This window comes from Aethalodelphis obliquidens, unplaced genomic scaffold (assembly GCF_003676395.1).
Source record: "Aethalodelphis obliquidens isolate GAN/ISIS:26980383/991018 unplaced genomic scaffold, ASM367639v1 scaffold37, whole genome shotgun sequence".
Taxonomy (NCBI): domain Eukaryota; kingdom Metazoa; phylum Chordata; class Mammalia; order Artiodactyla; family Delphinidae; genus Aethalodelphis; species Aethalodelphis obliquidens.
Window position 1 is genome coordinate 15886892 of NW_020837981.1, and position 21422 is coordinate 15908313.

General features: G+C 44.7%; 1 protein-coding gene across 3 annotated transcripts in view; it reads left to right on the top strand.

Moving 5' to 3' along the window:
- PBLD (phenazine biosynthesis like protein domain containing) overlaps window positions 1-21422 on the top strand; it is a 52166-nt gene that overhangs the window by 9299 nt on the left and 21445 nt on the right. The window contains exons 4-10 of one of the 3 annotated variants that reach the window (XR_003437914.1): window positions 596-705; window positions 919-948; window positions 3586-3674; window positions 3912-4090; window positions 6654-6716; window positions 8145-8314; window positions 10491-10570. Coding sequence is in view for 1 of the 3 variants with exons in the window: in XM_027130117.1 (XP_026985918.1) it covers window positions 596-705; window positions 919-948; window positions 3586-3674; window positions 3912-4090; window positions 6654-6716; window positions 8145-8257 (584 nt within the window). In the remaining 2 variants the exon portion in view is untranslated. Of the gene's footprint in view, window positions 1-595; window positions 706-918; window positions 949-3585; window positions 3675-3911; window positions 4091-6653; window positions 6717-8144; window positions 8959-10490; window positions 12331-21422 lie in introns of those variants that run through there. The other 2 variants (XR_003437913.1, XM_027130117.1) reach the window with 2 other exon arrangements.

Consider the following 21422-nt stretch of genomic DNA (forward strand, 5'->3'; position numbering starts at 1 on the left):
ATCAGGTTTGGTGATCTAATCTTTAAATCAAGATTTTATGTATAGTTTGGTTTGTTTATGGTAAGCTTGGTTTGTTCATCTCAGACTGTTGTACATGACCTGTATGTTCTATTTGTCATCCCCTTGGCTTATCTTAAACCAGTAGAGTTTATAACTCTATAGTATTATAGGGGGATAGTTAAAAATCTGCATTAGAAAACATTATAGCATCCCTATGAGCTATGTTTAATTATTACCCCCAATTTACTGGTAAAATGAAATTAGTATAGTTTTAGTTATTACCCCATTTTATTAATGAGGAAATTGAGGTTTAAGGAGATTAAATAATTTTTTCAAGGGCACAGCATGATGTCAAGTCCAATCAGTTATGTTCTTGGTTCTCAAGTTAGAATCCAGTGAGAGTTTTCTCCACTTGACCCAAGTAACCCAAACCTGGGACCCCTTTACTGGAAAGAACAACACTGCCAGAGAATCTAAGACTACATAACAGTGATCAAAACAGACATGCAACTATATAACAATGTTTATTTTCCTATTTCTTGATTCCTTTCAAAAAGTTTCCTAGTTGACAAAATAGAATTCTTTTTTTGGCCAGAAAACATGAATAGCACCCTAACGTTTGTCACTCTGAGTGGGGAACTAAAGGCCAGAAGAGAAGAGGATGGTATCGTCCTGGACCTGCCTCTTTATCCAGCCCATCCCCAGGTCAGCTCTTTTTAATTTTTTTTTTTCTTTTGGCTGCCCTGCACGGCTTATGGGATCTTAGGTCCCTGACCAGGGATTGAACCAGGCCCTCGGCAGTGAGAGCATGGAATCCTAACCACTGGACCGCCAGGGAATTCCCAGCTCTTTTTAATTATTGCCGTAAACTGACAGCTTTCCTGTTTTACAGTAGTTTTGTCTTTTTTCCCAATCTAGGACTTCCATGAAGTGGAGGATTTGATAAAGGTTGGTGAAAAGAATCAAACCTGAGCCGTGTGATACGATCATCTGTTATCATTTGAACAAAGATTCGGTACTATTTGATCTCAACAGATAGGCCTTCTACCAGTACAAGTGTTCCATTCTAAGCTTGGTTGAATACTGCACCGTGCATTTGAGATTTGAATTTTAATATTGAATCTAGGGACTTCCCTGGTGGTCCAATGGTAAAGAATCCACCTTACAATGCAGGGGATGGGTGTTTGATCCCTGGTTAGGGAACAAAGACCCCACATGCCTTGGGGCAACTAAGCCCGTGCGCCTCAACGATAGAGCTGTCGTGCGCAAACTACAGACCCCGAGAGCCACAACTAGAGAGAAGCTCGTGTGCCACAACTAGAGAGAGGCCCTTGTGCTGCAACAAAGACCCTACACAGCCAGAAGAAAAAAAAGAAAAATAATATTAAATCTATTTAGTGAGAAGGTTGACCAGTTTTCCCTGACTCTTCATTATCCAATTAGCCTCCATGGAAAGGTGGGGGAGGGGAGACTGTCGTGTGGCAGGCTGAGAGTGAAAGGAAAGAGTGGAAACTGCCTGGCAGCTGTCGGAGTCCTGATGTCTTTAGCGGAGAATACGCCTGAGATGACAGGGCTGTGCTTTGATGGAAGAGAGCAGGAAAGCATGGGAACCTCGATAGAGAAGACAAGATACATAGACCGGCCTCCTCAAGGAGTCTGTGTGGGAATGGGGCTTGATGATGATGGTTATGATGACGATGATGACAATGAACATTTTTGAGAGTCTCCCCTGTGCAGTGCCACGCACTAAGTGGTTTTTTTTTTTTTTTTTTTTTTTTTGCGGTACGCGGGCCTCTCACTGCCGTGGCCTCTCCCGTTGCGGAGCACAGGCTCCGGACGCGCAGGCTCAGCGGCCATGGCTCACGGGCCCAGCCGCTCCGCGGCATGTGGGATCTTTCCGGACCGGGACACGAACCTGTGTCCCCTGCATCGGCAGGCGGACTCTCAACCACTGCGCCACCAGGGAAGCCCTAAGTGTTTTAATGTATTATCTCATTTAATTCTCACTGCCACCCAGTACAGCAGGCACTACAGTTGTCTCCCAGAGATTCCAGAAGGCCAGAGCAGCCCTGGTTGGCCAGGTGCTTAGTTTGTAGAGCAGGAAGGGCCCAGGTCAGGACCAGGCCAAGGGCAGCCATGAGAAAAAATTATTCTGTAAAATGGCGTATTGTGGTATTTCTCAGTGAATTTTCAACTCAGGATTTATAATCTCTTTAGTGTTTTGCTTTAAGTTTTCAGAGTATAAGCAAGTATCATGGATTCTGATTTTACACTCAGCTCTACCTATGGCTTGAGTTTTGGGAGACAAGCCGAATTCATAAATGAACTACTTTAAACATATTGGCAAGAAAATGGAAAATATTCACAGTGCTAGACCTTGTTCATGGTAGAAAGAGCTTAACCTGATCTCTCTAAGCCTCAGGGTCGGCATTTGTAAAATGAGGATGATGAAGGATTATTTATTGTGAGTATTGTCATTTTGTGTTCCTAGAAACTGGCAATAAGATTCTCAGCTGAGAATTAAACTTTCAAATTGACATAAGAATCCATGCAGAGAATGACCCTTCAGAGAGACTGAGAGGCCCCGGAGAGCAGATGGGATCGGGCTGTAGGCGTTCCCATTTCTGGGGGGGGTCGGGAACGTTGGTCAGCAGTGGTCACAGAGGCAGCATTCCAGGCATCACCCATGGCAGAGGGAGTCTTGGCGATAGGACCTAGAACACCTCAGTCCCTAAAGAAGATTAGAGAACCTGAAGCCACCTAGTGACAACCAGACAACTACTGTGTAACTCTTGTCTGTTCTGAAGGCAGCTGGTGGTGGTGCCACAGGATGACTCGGAGGGGCACAAGACACATACAGTGTCTTGGATATGAGCGAGGCTATGTGCAGCCCAGTAAAGGGTGAATCAGGGTATCTCTAGAAAATGTTGAAAATGTTGCTACGTTCTTGATCTGTAGCATAAAGTCTACGTGAGAACAGCGAGCTTGCCAAGCAGAGCAGCCTTGAGACAAGTGCCCTAGTCCCCACTTCCAATCAGACTGCTGGCCCTGAGTCCTTCCCATGTGGAAGCTTCTAGTTACTGCTGCAGGAACTCCACATATTATTTCACTTAATCCTCACAACAACTCCAAGAGGCAGGCATGAAGCCCGCACCTCTACAGATAGTAGACAGTAGTAATTCAGAGCTTTGACTCCAGGGCCCCTCAGACCTGGGTCAAGGTGTGTGTGTGTGTGTGTGTGTGTGTGTGTGTGTGTGTGTGTGTGACCTTGGGCCTCTCTGAATCTTCTTATCTGTGGGGAAAATACCCACCTGAAGGAGTTGTGTGTTGAGGGACGTAGTAACATGTGTGAACAATGCCTATCTCTGGCTAAACTCAGAGGGTAAACTCAACCCTCATCAAGGTCTCTGGCTGCCAGGAAACTGGCCTTCTTGAGCAATACCTTGAGTCCCGAAACTGACCTGAAACTCCTGGGATTGGAGATGTTGGGTGTGCCTGGCACAGAGCAGACACTCGTGAGAGGTTGCTCTCCAAACATGGGTCAAATTCATAAATTCCTGAGGAGGTTTTGGTCTGTCTCCATAGACTGCCATAGGTGACACACTGGTTCAGGACATCCGCTATTCCCCAGATACCCGAAAGCTCCTGGTCCGGCTCAGTGATACTTACAACAGGTAAACAAGATTTTTGGCTTCGTCAGCACCCTGGGGATGGCCGAGCACCCAGATTTATGGCTCTGGCTTGGTCTGGCTGTGCCATGTTCTGTCAAACCATGATTTACACAGCCAGAGAGTTTTGTTCCCCTCCTGGTGAGCCATTTGGCAAGCTGCATCCTGGCCTGCTTTACAGAGTGTGGGCAGTGGGTAGTCTATTGAATGGCTTTGTCCTGATCCACCCCATTTCTGAACAAGGTCATTTCTGGAGAGCCTGAAAGTGAACACACAGAATCTGCCGCAAGTGGAAAACACGGGGAAGGTGAAAGGACTCATTCTCACCATCAAGGGAGAGCCTGATGGGCAGACTCAAGCGTTTGACTTTTACTCCAGATATTTCACTCCATGGTTTGGTGTGGCCGAAGACCCTGTAACAGGTACTTTTTGACTTGAGTCCTGAAGAGGGCTAAACAGTGGAGAGGGAGGAGGATAACAAGTAGCTGTTGCTGTGCCCTCCACGTGACCTTTCAGGTTGTTTGGTTTTTGAGCTGCCTTTGTTTCCCTACCTACCCCTCCCCCACCCCTTTGCTGAAGTCTTATGTGAAAAACAGAGTTAAGGAGGCAGTATAGCAGGGTTAAACTAGGGTCAGACAGGCTGGGTTTGCATCTTAGCTTCCTAGCTGTTGACCTTGGGCAAATGACTTAACATTTTTTTTTTAGATTTTTTTTTGATGTGGACCATTTTTTAAAAAGTCTTTATTGAATTTGTTACAATATTGCTTCGATTTTTATGTTTTGGAGTTTGTTTGTTTTTGTTTTTGGCCGCGAGGCCTGTGGGATCTTAGCTCCTCGACCAGGGATTGAACCCACACACCCTGCACTGGAAGGCGAAGTCTGAACCACTGGACCACCAGGGAAGTCCCTGACTTAACTTTTTAAAGCTTTTGTTCCCTGGCTATAAAATATGGATAATACCTCATAGGTTATGTAAACACAACGCATGTTAAGTGGTCAACACAGTGCCTGGCACATGGTAAGTGCCCAATAGCTATTAGGTATTTTAATAATAACAACAGGGCTTCCCTGGTGGCGCAGTGGTTGAGAGTCCGCCTGCCGATGCAGGGGACACGGGTTCGTGCCCCGGTCTGGGAAGATTCCACATGCCGTGGAGCGGCTGGGCCCATGAGCCATGGCCGCTGAGCCTGCGTGTCCAGAGCCTATGCTCCGCAATGGGAGAGGCCACAACAGTGAGAGGCCCGCACACTGCAAAAAAAAAAAAAACAGAAAACAAAAAAAAACTGGCTCCCTGAGCCAACACTTCTAGAGCTGCCATTTGCAAAATCTAGTGGCCAATGTCCACTACATTCCCAAAGCCTTTTTTCCTTTTCAGTGACCAGCCTGCACGATCATTGATCTAGATAAGATTTGGTTTTTGAAGGATCAAGCCCTGGACTGCTGGTGGGAAATTGGGACAGGCATAGTGGTTTTGTTTTTTCCTCCCTTCCTCATTTCCCTGACCTGCCCACAAAGTGGGTGGGATGGGTTCAGGAACGTGGGTATTCAGGATCTTCTACCAGACAGAAGCAGAGGGATGAAGTCAAAGATGGGCAAAAATGTGAAGCCTCGTACTTTCATCCTCCTGGAGAAGAATGGCCTGAGCCACAAAAGGGGGGATGCTGGATGGAGGAGACTGGTGGATGGGATAGTGGCCAGGGTAAAAGGAGGCTGAGCAGAGACTGTGAGCCTCCTGTTCTGGTCAGATGGCAGGGGCTGGGATGGTTTCAGGGCCTTGACTTAGTTACTCTGAGGAACAAAATATGTGAAATTCAAAGCTCAGCAAGCAAGCACTTTTAAAGACTCAGGAAAATGCCCAGCGACTGTTGGTCCAACTCAACCCTCCCCAATAGAAAAGAAGTTCTGAGTGGACTTACACTTGCACAGCTGCTTCCCAAAGATGTTAATTACCACAGAGGGCAAGTTTTTTCCCCCTGTAATGATGCTTTTCTAGAGTGGGAAGGGCAGCGATGACCAACCATTTCAGTTTGCTTGAGACTGAGGGACTTCTCAGCATACAGGATCTTCAGTTCTAAAACCAGGACAGTCTCAGGCATACTGGGATGCTCGGGCACCCTATGTGGACCTCCCATAACATTAGTAAGTTTTCCTGAAGGAGAGACCTTTTCCAAACCATCCTTTTTTCTCCCAAAGACTTTTCTGTCAGTTATTACTTTACATTTTGTTTCTTCATTTTATTTTATTTTATTTATTTATTTATTTTTTTGCGGTACGCGGGCCTCTCACTGTTGTGGCCTCTCCCGTTGCGGAGCACAGGCTCCGGACGCGCAGGCTCAGCGGCCGTGGCTCAAGGGCCCAGCCGCTCCACGGCAATGTGGGATCTTCCCGCACCGGGGCACGAACCCGTGTCCCCTGCATTGGCAGGCAGACTCTCAACCACTGCGCCACCAGGGAAGCCCTGTTTCTTCATTTTAATATCTATTCTCTGATCGAAACCTAGGGCACAATCATATGAAAAAATACCTCACTAAAAGAAAGTTCTTCTGGCACCGAAAACCTGTGAATGCTGACTTGGTGGGAAATATAGCCTTTTGTCAGAGTTCCCACCTTTTCTTTCATGTGTGTCCTAAGAAGAAGGAGATATTTTTCCCTTGAAAGATGTAGACAGATTTATGTGAAGACCTTGATTCTACCATGGGCTGACAATGAACTGGTAGACAAGACAAGAATTAAAACCTACAGTTTAATTCAGCCTTCAGAAAGTATAAGACACAGCAGATACATCCTTTGGAGGAGTTATCCGTAAATTCTATGTCTTCCTTTCTATTTCCATCCTTAATTCCACACTTGGCTGTGGCCACGGCCAACATAATGACTACGTCATCTAAGGTTTAGTCAAACTGGATAGTTGATTGTTTATGAACTTAGCACAGAGTTGCCCCTGTTTTCTTTGGGATTGTACCATGACTTTTCACTTCTTTTAAGGGTCTGCACATACTGTTCTCAGCAGCTACTGGTCCCAGCAACTGGGGAAGAAAGTCATGCACGGTAGGACAGCTTGTTTTCAAATTTTAAAAAATTTGCTTAACTTGAAAGCTAGTATTTCTTCTCATATGTACTATCCACTTGAAGATGTAATAAAATGTTAACTATCACCCACGTGAAAACGAGAGGTTTCGAATTCCTTCCCCCTGAACCTTCTACTCAAAACATCCTCCACCCCAAACATCTTCCACCTCTGTCTCTCCCAACACAAGGACACACTTCTAATACAGTAAGTACCCAATAAATGTTTGTTGAATAAAGTTAACTAGCTGTATAACTTTGACCCAGAAAGGTTGTTTATAATGTGACAAGTTGAGACTGGATGATTACCAAGGTTCCTTACTGCCATTGCTAGTTATGAGATTAAATCAAACAAACTGCTTTGGAACCAAGTCTCCTGGTGATTTACATATTGCCTGAGGCAGAGAAAATAAATGGCAGCCAGTGGAATTTACACAGCTAGTACTAGGTAGCTAGTAGTCTGTATGTGGTACAGGCTACACAATCAAAGTAGGAGTTTGACTTTAAAGGATGGAGGTTCTTACTCAGTGGGATGGTTAAGCCTCTGTGACCCTGACTTGGGAACAGCACGGTGACTGTTCTCTTTCTTTGGTGAGCCTAATGACTCCTCTGACCTTAGGAAGCCTCAGGCTGTGCCTCATGGTTGCCTGACAAGTGTGGTTGCTTGCTAACCACAATGAGTAAAGCACTCCCTTTATCCTATTCAGACCGGGGAAGGTGGGGCCTTTTCAGAAGGGCAAGAGCACCCCTCTTTATCTTCTTAGACTTTTAGTCCTAGCCTCTGTCTTTTCACATGTGCTTGCCTTCTAGACAGAGCCAGGGAGGATGCTATATGGGCGGGGTATGTCTGGGGCATTACAGGAAGTAATAGAGGAAGTGGCTCAGAAAGCGAAGCTGTAGAGCTGTGTATTTTGTGGATCAAATTGCATCTGTGGTCTCAGTCCTCAGGAGAATGGGGTGGGCTGGGCAATACCATGCACAGATGAAGGAATGCATTCTATTTAAAAAATTTTTTTAAGATTAATTGATTTTTATTAAGGTAACATTGATTTATAACATCATATAAGTTTCACATGTACATTGTATTCCTGCTTCTATATACCCTACAACGTGCTTACCACCAAAAATTTATTTTCCATCTTTCACCGTACAGTTGATCCCCTTTACCCATTTTGATCTCCCCGCCCCTCCCTGACCCTTCGCCTCTGGCAACCACCCTCTGTTCTCTGTGTCTATGTATTTGTGTTTCGTTTGTTCATTTATTTTGTTTTTGTTTGTTTGAAGGAATGTGTTCTTTAAACTGACCTGGGAGGATTCTAGAGCTTGTAATACGTGGTCTGTCACTATGCCCTGTTAATTAAAAAGGGTGAAAATGATCTTAATTTGTGACTCGTTTTATGTTTTCTTTAGCCTTTCAGTGTTCCAGCCGGGGAGGAGAATTGAAGATTTCCCTGCGTCCTGATGGACGAGTTGACATCAAGGGACGTGCTGCTCTTGTTTTAGAGGGCACGCTGACGGCCTAGACGCGCTTGTGCGCGATGCTGCGATCTTGACTTACTATTTTCCACGTAGAAAGAAATGTAAGGGGCTGCTTTGAATAAAGTTTGCATAGTAGTCTACTTAATCCTCACCTTAGACATAGAACAACAAAGACATATTAATGGAAATTTAATAATGCTTCCTGACTAATTAACTAATGGAGTTTTGGCTCTACCTGTGAGTATATTTGAAATGTAAGTAACTAATAACGAAGAATAATGTTGTCACCTTTGATTATGAGCCCCAATCACAAAATGAGGAACAAATTTATGAGGAGTAAGATCAAACCATTTAAACTTAGGTGTGAATACCAGATAGACTATTTTGTAGCCATTGAAAAGACCCAATAACTATGAGGAAATATTAAAAAAAATTTCATGATACAATACCAAGAAAGAAAATCACAGTAGAGTATAGCGACGTTAGCGACGTTATGCTGTGTCTGTGGAGAATACGAATTTATATGGACAGAGATGGATCATGAAGATAGAAAAGTGAAAAGAGTTCACGTGTGGAGGGTAAGATTGGAGTAATTTTAATGTACCTAAAAAGTTATTTTCTTCATTGGAACACACTCATGTTTAATAACTAAAAATCAGGACACGTAGCTAAATAACTAAAAAGCCCAGAATTTTTTTAAATGTATGTGTGATAGAGTGGTAGTAAAATTAAACATGAAAAGTAATATCTTGCCTCTTTCCAAGTTCTTTTTGGGGTGGGAATCCCCCTTGCTGTGGCTCCCATGTATTCTGCAAGTTAGGTGCCCAGCTGGGATCTGAATTCCCAGCCCATGTGTCAGATCTACTGCTCAGCAATCTGACGTGGTTGGTAAAAAGCAATTTGCTGTCTCCTGTGTATAAGACACTGGGCTAGAAGCTGGTGGGGTGGAGAGCTGGGGGCCAGGCTGCAAAGGAGATTAGAGGGGAAGCTTATAGAGCTCTCAAGGGAATCTAACTGCGAAAACCAGGCTCATCCTTTCATGAAAAGATAATGAGCACTTGCACTGGTCTGTGATTAGGGTCTACATATGGCAGACACTGAATGCTATGGCGTAGTCTGGGGAGTGTTGAAGGACAGGGCTTCAAAAGACTGGGGCATGAGCAAGACTTCAGAGATGAATGCACATGGCATGTCTGGGTTTTGTCTAGAGTTTCTACATCTTGAAAGTAGTTAGGTTCTATGGGGGCTGAGAGAAATAAAAGAAAGTAATTATTAAACTTACAATCCAGTTGAAGAGATAGCATGTAAACACAAGGATAGATAAATAATACTGTAAGCTATTTTTATTGTTGTTTTTTAAACTATTAAAACCTATAGAAAGGACATAGGAATCATGGCGGTTGTGAGTCATCCCCAGGGTATGAGAAAGGGAGAACTATGGTTCTCCAGGTGTGGTCCCTGGACAAGCAGCATCTGTACCACCTGGGAGCTTGTTAGAAAAGCAAATTCTCAGGCCCCATCCCAGACCCACTGAATCAGAAGCTGTGGAGATAGAAACCAGAAATCTGGTTTTTAACAAGCCCTCCAGGTGATCCTGGTGTATACTTAGGTTTGAGAATCTCTAGTATTCAGCCACTGTTTTCTTCCCTCCCAAGTGACAATTGCCTATGTAGCTCAATAACTTTAAATGTGCATTATCTCAAAATCTCCTTGACCATACCAATATACTTGCTGCTTAGTGCAGTTTTGGAGGAGCTGGGTTTTTTTTTTTTCCTCTTAGTTTCCAGTTCTGTTCAGCATAGAAAAACTAGCTGTGCTCAGGTGGGAGCTGTTCAGTAAAATGTTGGTAATATACAGATTAATCAGCCATGATTTATTAATGTTGAATTAATTACACCTGATTGTGCAGTTCTGCTAGCTAAATGGAGCTTTAAAGGAGTTATTTTATTAATCATCATGGTGCTAATTGCAGACACTTACAGAAGGATCACTAATTAAACATGCAACCATATGCAAAACAAGTTGGGCTGCTGAGACCTGCAAGAATAAGAAACCCTGATTTTTAGGGGAGCCAAAACATTTTATTTTATGCAATATTAGGGAGTTGGCTTGGCGATGTTAATCATTCACTGCAAGTTAATATTGTAATCTTTCCCAGCAGGGATTGATCCCTATATCAAAAAGTGTATAGCACTCTAGTGAGATTCTAGTAAAGGGGAAGATCATTCAAGCCTATTTTCTCTTTTATACACATGCAAAATGGCTTTTGCTGAACAGAGACCATTGATTGATGGGATGGGACATACAGCAGAGACAGTCAAAACCACAAACCGGTCCTTCGTGTCAGAGAGCATCAGGTGAGTGCGAGACTGAACTCTTGGAGACCATGAACACCCTGTGTATTGAATCACAATAAGAGGAGTCACAGCCTTGTACTATTGGAGCAGAGAAAGAAATGAGACTGTCCAGCTGAAGGGGCATCAGGTAAACTCAAGGATAGCTAAAGAATGGGAAAATTGTTTTCAATTTTTAGCTCAAGATAGATTAAATCTGTTTCCTGACTTTTTGTTGTTATGATGATTTGTTTGGAGTTATGCAGCATCATTGTGAATAGTCAAGGAGGTACTGGCCAGCTTCCTCCAAGGAAGCCAAGGTGGCAAGGTGCTACCTCTCTCTGCACTTCAGGGGGCAGGCATGCTACTCGGGCTCCACCAAATCAGAAACCATCTCCTGGGAATGTGGATCCTGAACAAGGGAAGCAGTACTGTAGAGGTGGCTAGAGACCTATACTATAGAGATCCATACTATAGCTCATTCTAGCTTGTTCTAACATTATTAGCTGTTCCACCATTTAATCAATCCCCTCAGTCTCCTACTTTTTTTTTTTTTTATTTTTGGCTATGCCTCGCGGCATGCAACATCTTATTTCCCTGACCAGGGATCAAACCCGTGCCCCCTGCAGTGGAATCACGGAGTCTTAACCACTGGACCGCCAGGGAATTCCCCCCTCAGTCTCCTATTGAAGACCTTTGATTTTGTTTCCTGATGCTTTACCATTAGAAGCTGTACTGCAGAGAGCAACTTTATTTTATTTTCTATGTCCTGGTACTTTTATTTCTTTAGGATAGACTTGAGAGAGAGAGATTTCTGGTTTGAATAATGTGTGTATTTTGGGGGACTTCCCTGGTAGTCCAGTGGTTAAGACTCCACGCTTCCAATGCAGGCGGCATGGGTTCGATCCCTGGTGGGGGAAATAAGATCTCACATGCAAAAAAAAGAGGAATGTGTGTGTTTTTCATTTTAGTAGCTATTGTCAGATACCCTTCCAAAAGAGACTGTAGCTGTTCATGTTGCCAGAGCACTGTATCCTTTTCACCACAACCCACCAGCAGAATTTTGCTAATCTGATAAGTGATAGCTTAGTATTACTTACTTTGCATTTACCTGATTAGGAAAGTTAAACATCTTTTGTTACAGTAACTTGCTACTTATATTTTATCTTCTCTGAACTCTCTATTCATGTATTTTGCTTATTTTCTATTGCATTTTGTTACCAGTTTCTTTATTATGAACTTTTATCTGTCATAGGTGTGGAAATTTTCTCCCCAATGTTTTGATGTATATTAAGGCAGTCATTATTATCCTTGTTTTATAGATGAGGAAAGTAATGCTCAGAAAGGAAATTGACTTGCTTAAGTTTACTCTGCTAGTGAGATGGTTAGATCTGGATTCAAAACCAGGCTATGTGATGACAAATCTAGTGCCCTTGCTATACTTCAAGGAATATCCCTAGAGGGTTGCTTTGGTTACTGTCCTGTATAATGTTACCCCCAAATTTACAGGTGTGCTCGGAGATTCTGTGGGTCCCCAGGAATTTGCACAGGACATATTGGGAAGGCTTGTTTCTACTCCACCTGGTGTCAGCCAGGGTGGTTCAAAGGCAGGGCTGGGATCATCAAAGGCTTGTTTACACACGTTTGGAGCCTGAGTTGAGGACACTGAAACAGCTGAGAGTTGAAACAGCTGAGAGCTGGAACAGGAAGGCCTCCTTTTTTTTTTTTAAATTTAATTTAATTTATTTATTTGGTTGTGCCGGGTCTTAGTTGCGGCTGGCAGGCTCCTTAGCTGCGGCACATATGCTCCTTAGTTGTGGCATGCAAACTCTTAGTTGCAGCAGGCATGTGGGATCTAGTTCCTTGATCGGGCCCCCTGCATGGGGAGTGTGGAATCTTTTTTTTTTCGGTACCCGGGCCTCTCACTGCTGTGGCCTCTCCCGTTGCGGAGCACAGGCTCCGGACGCGCAGGCTCAGCGGCCATGGCTCACGGGCCCAGCCGCTCTGCGGCACGTGGGATCCTCCCGGACCAGGGCACAAACCCGTGTCCCCTGTATCAGCAGGCGGACCCTCAACCACTGCACCACCAGGGAAGCCCGGAGTGTGGAATCTTAACCACTGCGCCACCAGGGAAGTCCCCAGTTGGGCCTCCTTGAACACCTTTATCTCTACATAATCTCTCCACGTGATGTTTCCAGCATGGCGGGTTTAGGAGAGCTGGACTTCCTCCATGTAGGCTTGGCTCCCAAGGCCCCAAAAAAACCAAGTGGAAGCTGTCTCACCTTTTATGACTATACCAGGAAGTAACATGATTTTACTTCTGCCGCATTCTATTGGTTGAGGCATTTATGAAGGTCTGTCCAGGCTCATGGGGCAGGGACACAAAGCCCACCTCTTAATGGAGGATGGTTAATGTCACATTGTAATAAGAGCATATGAGATGGGGTATATTTGACTGCAGCAATCTTTGGAAAAATACGATCTACCACAAGAGTGTTTTGGGGAATTTCCCATATTCTCGGGAAATTGGAGACATAAATGGTTAGCAAGGACAAGAAATACCTCCATTTAAAAGAAGAAAACTTGGTGTTAACCCTGAATCATTTTTTTTTTAATGGAGGAACAACAACTATAGTCATTGAGCCATCATCAACAAACATATGGATGTGTTTATAGATCATCATCAAAAACTTATGAAAATGTTCTTAGCCTACTGGAGATACTTTCAAGGAACCAGAAACATTTAAGTGTCAGGTTTTATGGACTTTGTGGGCTCTCAAGCCTACTCTGCAAAGGAGATGGACCAGACTGGATCTGTTCCACACTCAGAGTGAAACAGTGTTCCTTGGCTTAGTCTTTACCTTCATCTGTTTGGGCTGCTATAACAAAAATACCATAGACTAGGTGGCTTATAAACAATAAACATTTATTTCTCATGATTCTGGAAGGTAGCAGTCCAAGATCAAGGCAGTGGCAGATTTGATGTCTGGTGAGAGCCTGCTTCCTGGTTCATAGATGGCAATCTTCTTGTTGTGTCTTTTTTTTATAAGGGCACTAATCTGATTCATGAGGGCTCCACCCTCGTGACCTAAGCACTTTCCAAAGGCCCCACCTCCACGTACCATCACACTGGGGATTCAGTTTCAACATATGAATTTTGGGGACACACAAACTTTCAGTCTATGGCAGCCATTCTGGGGCAATGGCGGCCATTCTGGGGCAATGCCTTGTAGTTACTGTTTTCTGATGCTGCCAAATTCTTCCAGAGAGGCCAGAGTGGCCATTGTCGGGGATGAGTGTTTTGGTTCTTTTTTAATATTTATATATGTGTCTGCACCGGGTCTTAGTGGCCACACGTGGGATCTTCGTTTTGGCGTGCGGGATCTTTTTAGTTGCGGTATGCAGGCTCTTAGTTGCGGCATGTGGGATCTAGTTCCCTGACCAGGGATCAAGCCCAGGCCCCCTGCATTGGGAGCACGGAGTCTTAACCACTGGACCACCAGGGAAGTCCTGGGATGAGTGGTTTATGACTTTGTGCAAGAACGGTTGAGGTTATCACAATACCTTTGGGCCAGGCTATTTTAAGTTACAATAGACCGTTTGTGAATTTCATCAACCAACTGGAGGCTCTTGTAGCTAAAGTCATGATTTCAGCAATAAAGAAAAGAAGAGGTAAGTTAAAAGTGAACACCTGTTCTTCTAAAATTGCTCTACTGCAGGTACCAGCCCTAGAGAATTGGCAGATGGTTTTGTGTTTCTAAGCCTGACCTTAGCAGCCCTTCATCAATCTTAAGCTGATTGATTCTCAAGAAAGAGGAGATTCTGGTTTCCCAGGGTACCCAAGACACCTTTGATTTAGTTACTACCTGAAGACCAATTAATTAGTCCACACTGGTTCTCTCAAGTTTTCCTAACAAAGCTAGGAAATCCTGGGCACAGCCTGACTGGGGAGGCTTTTTACTAGCTCATTAATTACTGTCACCCTAGACATGGATAATTCTAAAAGAAAGAAAAAACATCATTCTGCACTGGGGAAGATAGGTGATTTCCAAGGCCTGCAGCTATCTTGCATTGTGATTCCTGTAGCCAAGGGGCTCCCGTCTTTAAAAAACCTCCACCCATAGGACTGAAACTACCAACTTCTTTTCCCATTGCATCTTAACTCATGGCTGCCAGGGGAGCTTGTCAAACATGAGAGAATCTGCCCCTTGAATTTAGCAGTGTTTACTTAAGTTATTTTTTATTTTTTTGCGGTACGCGGGCCTCTCACTGTCTTGGCTTCTCCCGTTGCGGAGCACAGGCTCTGGACGCGCAGATTCAGCGGCCATGGCTCACGGGCCCAGGCGCTCCGCGACATGTGGGATCCTCCCGGACCGGGGCACGAACCCATGTACCCTGCATCGGCAGGCGGACTCTCAACCACTGCGCCACCAGGGAAGCCCTACTTAAGTTATTTTTAAGTCAAATGGGATTGTACTGGGTTTTTATGACTGTATGCTTAGGCCACCTAGGCCACTCAAGGTGTCTGTTCTCTTGCTCTCTGTTCATCCCCTCGACCAGTGCCCGCTTCATCTATACCTACTCCCATGACTGACCTTCCTATGTATGTACTTGCCCCAGACTCCAGCTAGTAATTGTTCTAATCTTTAGATCTAAACATCTTCACCTGATAGCTTCTCAAAAGGGCGGTGAGGGGCGTGCCCTTCTGCTAGTTTCCCCGGTAACCAATGAGCCAACCTGATCTCCCTTCCTGCCCCCCCGCCCCGCCCCCCAGAAGCCAAGACTGCTGCCATTTTGCCCGCCAGCCACCGCACACTGTGCGGTCTTGCTCCACGACCTTGCTTCAGACATGTAAGCTCCGCCATCCATCAACCCATAGATGTCTCTGCTGCTGACTCCAGGCTTTCTTGAAGCTGGGCAAGTACAGGGCTTGCAAGCCTGCAGGGTGCAGCCCAACAACGACATAGAATTAATTCATAATCAACTCTCAGTTATCCTCTGGATGGATACCTGGGGATCTCACTCTTCTCACCCTCTCAGCTGGTTTCCCCTCTTCTGTCTCTTACCTGGACCCATTTCTCTCCTGGTCTCTCCTCAGTCTTTGCTCTTCATTCCAAGCTGGGGCCTTACTGGGAAGAGTCAGGGTGGGATGTGGGGGGGTGTTGTTGATGTAATAAGAAGTAATAGAACAGCATACTCATATATTAACCAGTAGATGCTCTATGACTCTCCTTCTTTAAGAGGATAACCATAAGTTGACTTTTGCTACTAAGAACTTCCTCCTCATGGTCAATATTATTTCTTGGTAGTGTTAAAAGATAAACTGGGGGCTCCCCTGGTGACGCAGTGGTTAAGAATCCGCCTGCCAATGCAGGGGACATGGGTTTGAGCCCTGGTCCGGGAAGATCCCACATGCCACGGAGCAACTAAGCCCGTGCACCACAACTACTAAGCCTGTGCTCTAGAGCCCGCGAGCCACAACTACTGAGCCCGTGTGCCACAACTACTGAAGCCTGTGTGCCTAGAGCCCGTGCTCCGCAACAAGAGAAGCCACGGCAATGAGGAGCCCGCGCACTGCAAGGAAGAGTAGCCCCCACTCGCCACAACTAGAGAAAGCCCACGTTCAGAAAAGAAGACCCAATGCAGCCAAAAATAAATATATAGATTTATTTTTTAAAAAAAGATAAACTGGGGCATATTTTAAAAATTTAAGAGTTTATTTGAGCAATCATCTATTCCAATCAGGGAGTGCCAAACCAGAAGTGGTTAGGAGCACTTCACTGACAGGGCCTTGGGGCAAGACTTTATTATCGAGAAGACTTTGAAGCAGAGCAAGGAAATTATTTGATTGGCTAAGCTCAAACATCGTTTGGGAAAGCCTAGTTGGCTGTCTGTGATTGGTTGTCCTTAGGTTTTGACTTTTTACCCTTGAGGCATTTATGGGCTTAGGTTTTGGTTTGCTTATGTAGCTAAGTATGAGAACAACCTGAGTCTAACGACCTCCTTGTTTATTTTTTTTTTGTTTATTTTGAAAGGCCTCCTTGTTTAATTAACAGTATTGTACACATTAAAAAAATTGTTTTTATTGTGGACAATTTCAAGCATGCACAAAAACAAAGCAAATATTGATACTATAGTTACTACTCCTGGCTTTCTTCCCTGCTGCTCCCCACCCCTTGCACCCATCATGCAGCTTCAACGTTTATCAACTCATAACCAATTAATTCTGTTTCATAGTTGACCCCCAAACCCAGGTGTTCTGTGCTCCGTGTTTGGGGTCACCTGAAACCCCATTTTCTCAGCTGAACATACCCAGGAGGCAACCCTGGGTACAGCAGACTCCTGCCTGTCTGTGTCTTCCACTCCATCCTGTGGACTGAGGCTTGAGAACACCTCGAGTGTCACATTCTATTATATTGATGGGGAAACTCGAGGAGTCCTGGTGGCAGGCTGGACAAAAGGACAGCTGTGCTGGGCTGCCCACAAATTAGGGCATCTTTGGAGGCTGTCCTCCAATTCCCAGTTAATTTTTAGGAGAGCTTTAATTATGCCATCAACAGTCCTCACTTAAACAATCACACGCGCTCTGGCTGGGGGAGAAATGAGTGACTGACTAGATTTACATAACCATTTACCCTAATTAGAATGTCAAAAGTTGGTGGCAAAGAGGCCAAGTTGTGCTGTGACTTAGTATCATTTTAATTTAGTCCAATTTCCTATTATTGCAACTGTCTTCCTCTTTGCATCTCAGATCCTCTTCTAAACCATTTGTAGCAAAAACAGAATGGAAAGCAGAACAACTAATAATAACTCACTTGAGGGCTGAACTCCTGAAAAACTCTAAAGGTTTCTTTCCTTAATCCAAACCATGATTTTAGTTTTCATCTAAACTTATATAATTGCATGAACATTTAGATTTAGGTAATTTAGGCAGACACTTAGCTTTGAATCCAGAAGCCTCCGCTTTACGTGTTTGTGTGTGTGTGTGTGGTATAAAGTATTAGAATCATCTGCAGGTTGTCCCATGAGAAAAAATATTGTCTTTGAATAGTTACTTTTATTCCAATGTTTTAACACAAGGATTGGTATGTAATAATAATAATTGTAAGATACACTCATTAATAGGTAATATTATTTTAAGTAATGTGTAAAGCTTCTATGACACACGTTTTGAACTATAAGATTTGAAAACTAGAAACTATACAGAACGCCAGGTCTCAGGCATAGAACCACCCTGACCCATTAGAGACTGTTTAGGCACGCATCGGTGGTTTCTGGGTCTGGCTGTTTTTCCGCCCTCATTCCCTTTTAGCATCAGGAGGCCACCTATTTAATTAGTTAGGGGTGGGAGCGCCTGTAATCTCTTGGGGCTGGCTTTAGCCCCAGAGTTGGATAAGAGGGTGAATCCATCCTGGGGCGTGGCTGGCCTCTCCCCTGCAACATATGGGGAGCCCGCCACGCCTACAGCCCAAGTTCCAGCAGCAAGCAGGAGTGCAGTGGCCTTCCCTGCTGGGAACACTCCCTCCAAAGCCAAGGGCAGGTGGCGTCACTAGTAGAGGTCAAGCAATTCTTAGACCAAACAGCATCTGCTGAACTATGCCAATTGGAAATCAATGTCCCCTCCCTGGGTGGGTTTAATTTTCTGGTTGTTTGCACAAACTTACAGCTCCTAATGGGCAGGGCAGAGCTCAGAGCATCCTCCCAGGATTGCTCCAATGGAGTCTGACGTCTTCACTGCCCATCGATAAGCTAAATTAAAGAGTCTGTTTACTAGAGGCTAGTGTTGGAGCCTGGCTGTCAGGCCACTATTTATCCAAGACCTGGAGGTCTTCTGACAGGAAGGGGGAATCCTTCCAGGGCCCAAGAGTGGGCTACTGTCTAACACTCCAAAATGAATTGTCCAAGGAGACACGTGTGCTGACAACGAGAGACCTTATTGGGAAGGGGCGCCTGGGCAGAGAGCAGCAGGGTAAGGGAACCCAGGAGAACTGCTCTGCCACATGGCTCACAGTCTCAGGGTTTATGGTAATGGGGTTAGTTTCCGGGTTGTCTCTGGCCAATCATCTTGCTTGGCCCATAGTCTTTTGACTCAGGGTCCTTCCTAGTGGCACGAGCATCTCTCAGCCAAGATGGGCTCCAGAGCAAAGGACTCTGGGAGGTTGGTCTTCTCCTCCCTCTTTTGGCTCCTCCCGAATTCTTCCGGTTAGCTTTCGAGGCAGAACCACGTTCCTTATCAGGACTTCCTGATGTGAGACAACTCAGGCAAGTGGGCCTGGCCAAGGCAGGTGGTTTCGGTCAACAGTTCCCTAAAGGTCTGACCACAAATGCAGTACATGTAAACCCCCAAAGCTTTACCACAGCCTGAGGGAGACATGTGGGTTCCTCTGCCTGTAGCAATATTGAATCATTATCAATGTTCCGACTCCGATTTTATGGTGGTTAAGAGGTCATGTTCTGCAGTCAGACAAATCCAATTTCCACCACTCACCAGCAGAAGGACCTTGGGGCAAGTTTCTTAACCTCTCTGGGCCTCACATTCCTCATCTGTAAAATGGGGATAATAATTGTACCCACCTCACTGGGCTGCTGAGAGGATGGAATAAGATAATATGGTGAAAGTGTTTAGTATAGTGTCTGGTACATGGATGTACTTTTAATACATCTTGGGTATTAAAAATGACAATAAGGATAATGATAATCCCGGCCAAATATGAACAAGATAGGCATGTTAAAATAGGCAGGAACAGAAGACTTGAGTGAGCAGTGCTGGTTTTAAAATCTTAAATTTTAACATTTTACCATCAAACTCCACAGTCTTAAAGTTATATGTGAATTATTTAACTTGCTCATTTCTCCCTTGTTCTCATTCATGAGTCTTTCTTATTTGTCAACAAAGAGATAAAGATCCAGGCATAACACCGTATTTTGATTCACCCTGTGATGAATGGGTTGTTGCTTTAGAAGCGCTTCATGCCAGTCCCCAGTCCTGTTAGAACCAGAACTCCAGGGAACCTAGCAACAGCCATGGCAAGGACTTCTGTTGTGTTTCTCAGGTGGATCATTCCCAGGAGACAGTTAGATAAGATTCCCAGGAGAGATGTGGAGAGCTCAAGATCAAGTGCTTACTCACATGGGAGAAAAACTTTTGTGTAGCTGAGGATGGGGTTGCATTCTTCAGGGCCAGACACTCTGATGGTGCATGGGCCTGCCTGGCCACATGTACTCCAAGCTCTCCTGGGGAGAGCAGGGTGAGGAGCCCTGCTTCTGAGTGGAGCTGGATGAGGAGAACAGAGGAGAGGAAGGGCCGTTTCTCCCAGATGAAGAGACAGCAGTGGTTGGCTGAGAACTGTGTTATAGCCAGCATCTCAGTTTCCATGAGATGCCTGATTACTTTTTTTCTTTATCTACAGTTTCTGCTGGATCCCCATCATTGGGGCAGGATGAAAGGGTCCCCCTTTCTCTAACAGACACAAACTGCAGTGGCTTCTAGCTCACAACCAGCCCCCAGTGACCATGTTACTGTTTCCTAGCCATAGCTAGAGATGCCTGACAAGCTGGCCAGTCCATTTCTCTCTCCCCGGTATTTGAAAACTTGACTGGAATAGACAAGCAAGTTGGAGCAGAGTCATCTCATGGTAATGCTCCAGGGCCAAGAGCAATGGCTGCTAAGGTCCCAGGTCACCTCCATTCACGTCCTGCCAGAGAATGGGTCGTTTGTTTCCTTTGATTTAGTGAGCTACTCCTCATATCGTTCCATATCTCCTTTTTGCTTAAAGACTGGTTCCATTTTCTTTTTTTCTTCTGCAAGAACCTTAAGTGATGTTACCTACTGAAAACTTAAAAAAAAAAAGCAGAGAGGGATAAGTTTTGTACAGTAAGTTTGTGATGTTTGCAAGTGGTTTAATCCAAAATCTTTGGGTTCTCCAACCTTGAGAATATCATCATAACGTAAAATTTCCCCCACAAAAGGCATCTTCAGCCACAAGAGCTATAAGGCTGCATGGAGATGCATGTGCCAGATGGTTAGCCAGCTGGATCTGTTCTTTGGCTAAGCGATTTACATCTATGTCTGGTAACCTGGGATTTAAATTTGTGCCTACACAAAATAACCAGGTGCACTTCCTCAAGTATATAGGTGACACTGTAGCGTTAATTTTGCAAGTGCTAAAATCTGTGGAAAAAAGGCCCCGGGCTCATCTAAGCTGCACAAACTTGTACAGCTAAGTACATTTTAAAACAATGAGTTATAACATTACCTTCAGTGATGAACTGAAACAGCCTCGGCTGTCCCAGTCATCCAGTGAAGCAAGCCATGGGTTTCTTACAGTTATTACTGGAAATGGCTTCCTCCATAGGATCCATGCTTCTAATCCACATTCGGGCACTGATTCAGACTAGGAAGGCTCGGGTCTCATCTTCTGCAAAGGGCTTCCTCTGAGGATCCAAATGTGAGGTTGGGTCCATTTGTCAGTGACATCTTTGAAGCTGGGCAAAATCCCTGAGGAAGAGAACAAAGTCTCCCTCCTAGCTCCCTCAAATAGGGAGATTTTCATACGATGTCACCAAGCGGTGGGTAACTTTGTAACAGAGCTAAAGACATGAATCCCTGTTAGGGCCAGTTCAATTCCTGCGCTTTTCTAGCCATGGAGTGCATCCTCCCCCTATGGAAATGACCAGCCTCCACCCAGATAGCTGCCCTCAGCACAACCCATCCTCACTTCTGCAAGAGCCACTTGGAGTATCAGTGGTCTTGCTTTAGCTTATTAGACTTCACATAATTCACCAAAACTTCTGCCAGCTTCCCAGAATTTTCATGTTTCCACGTCATAAGTTAGCGGTTAGAGCCTTCTCTTACTGAGCTTCCTGCTTGAGGACT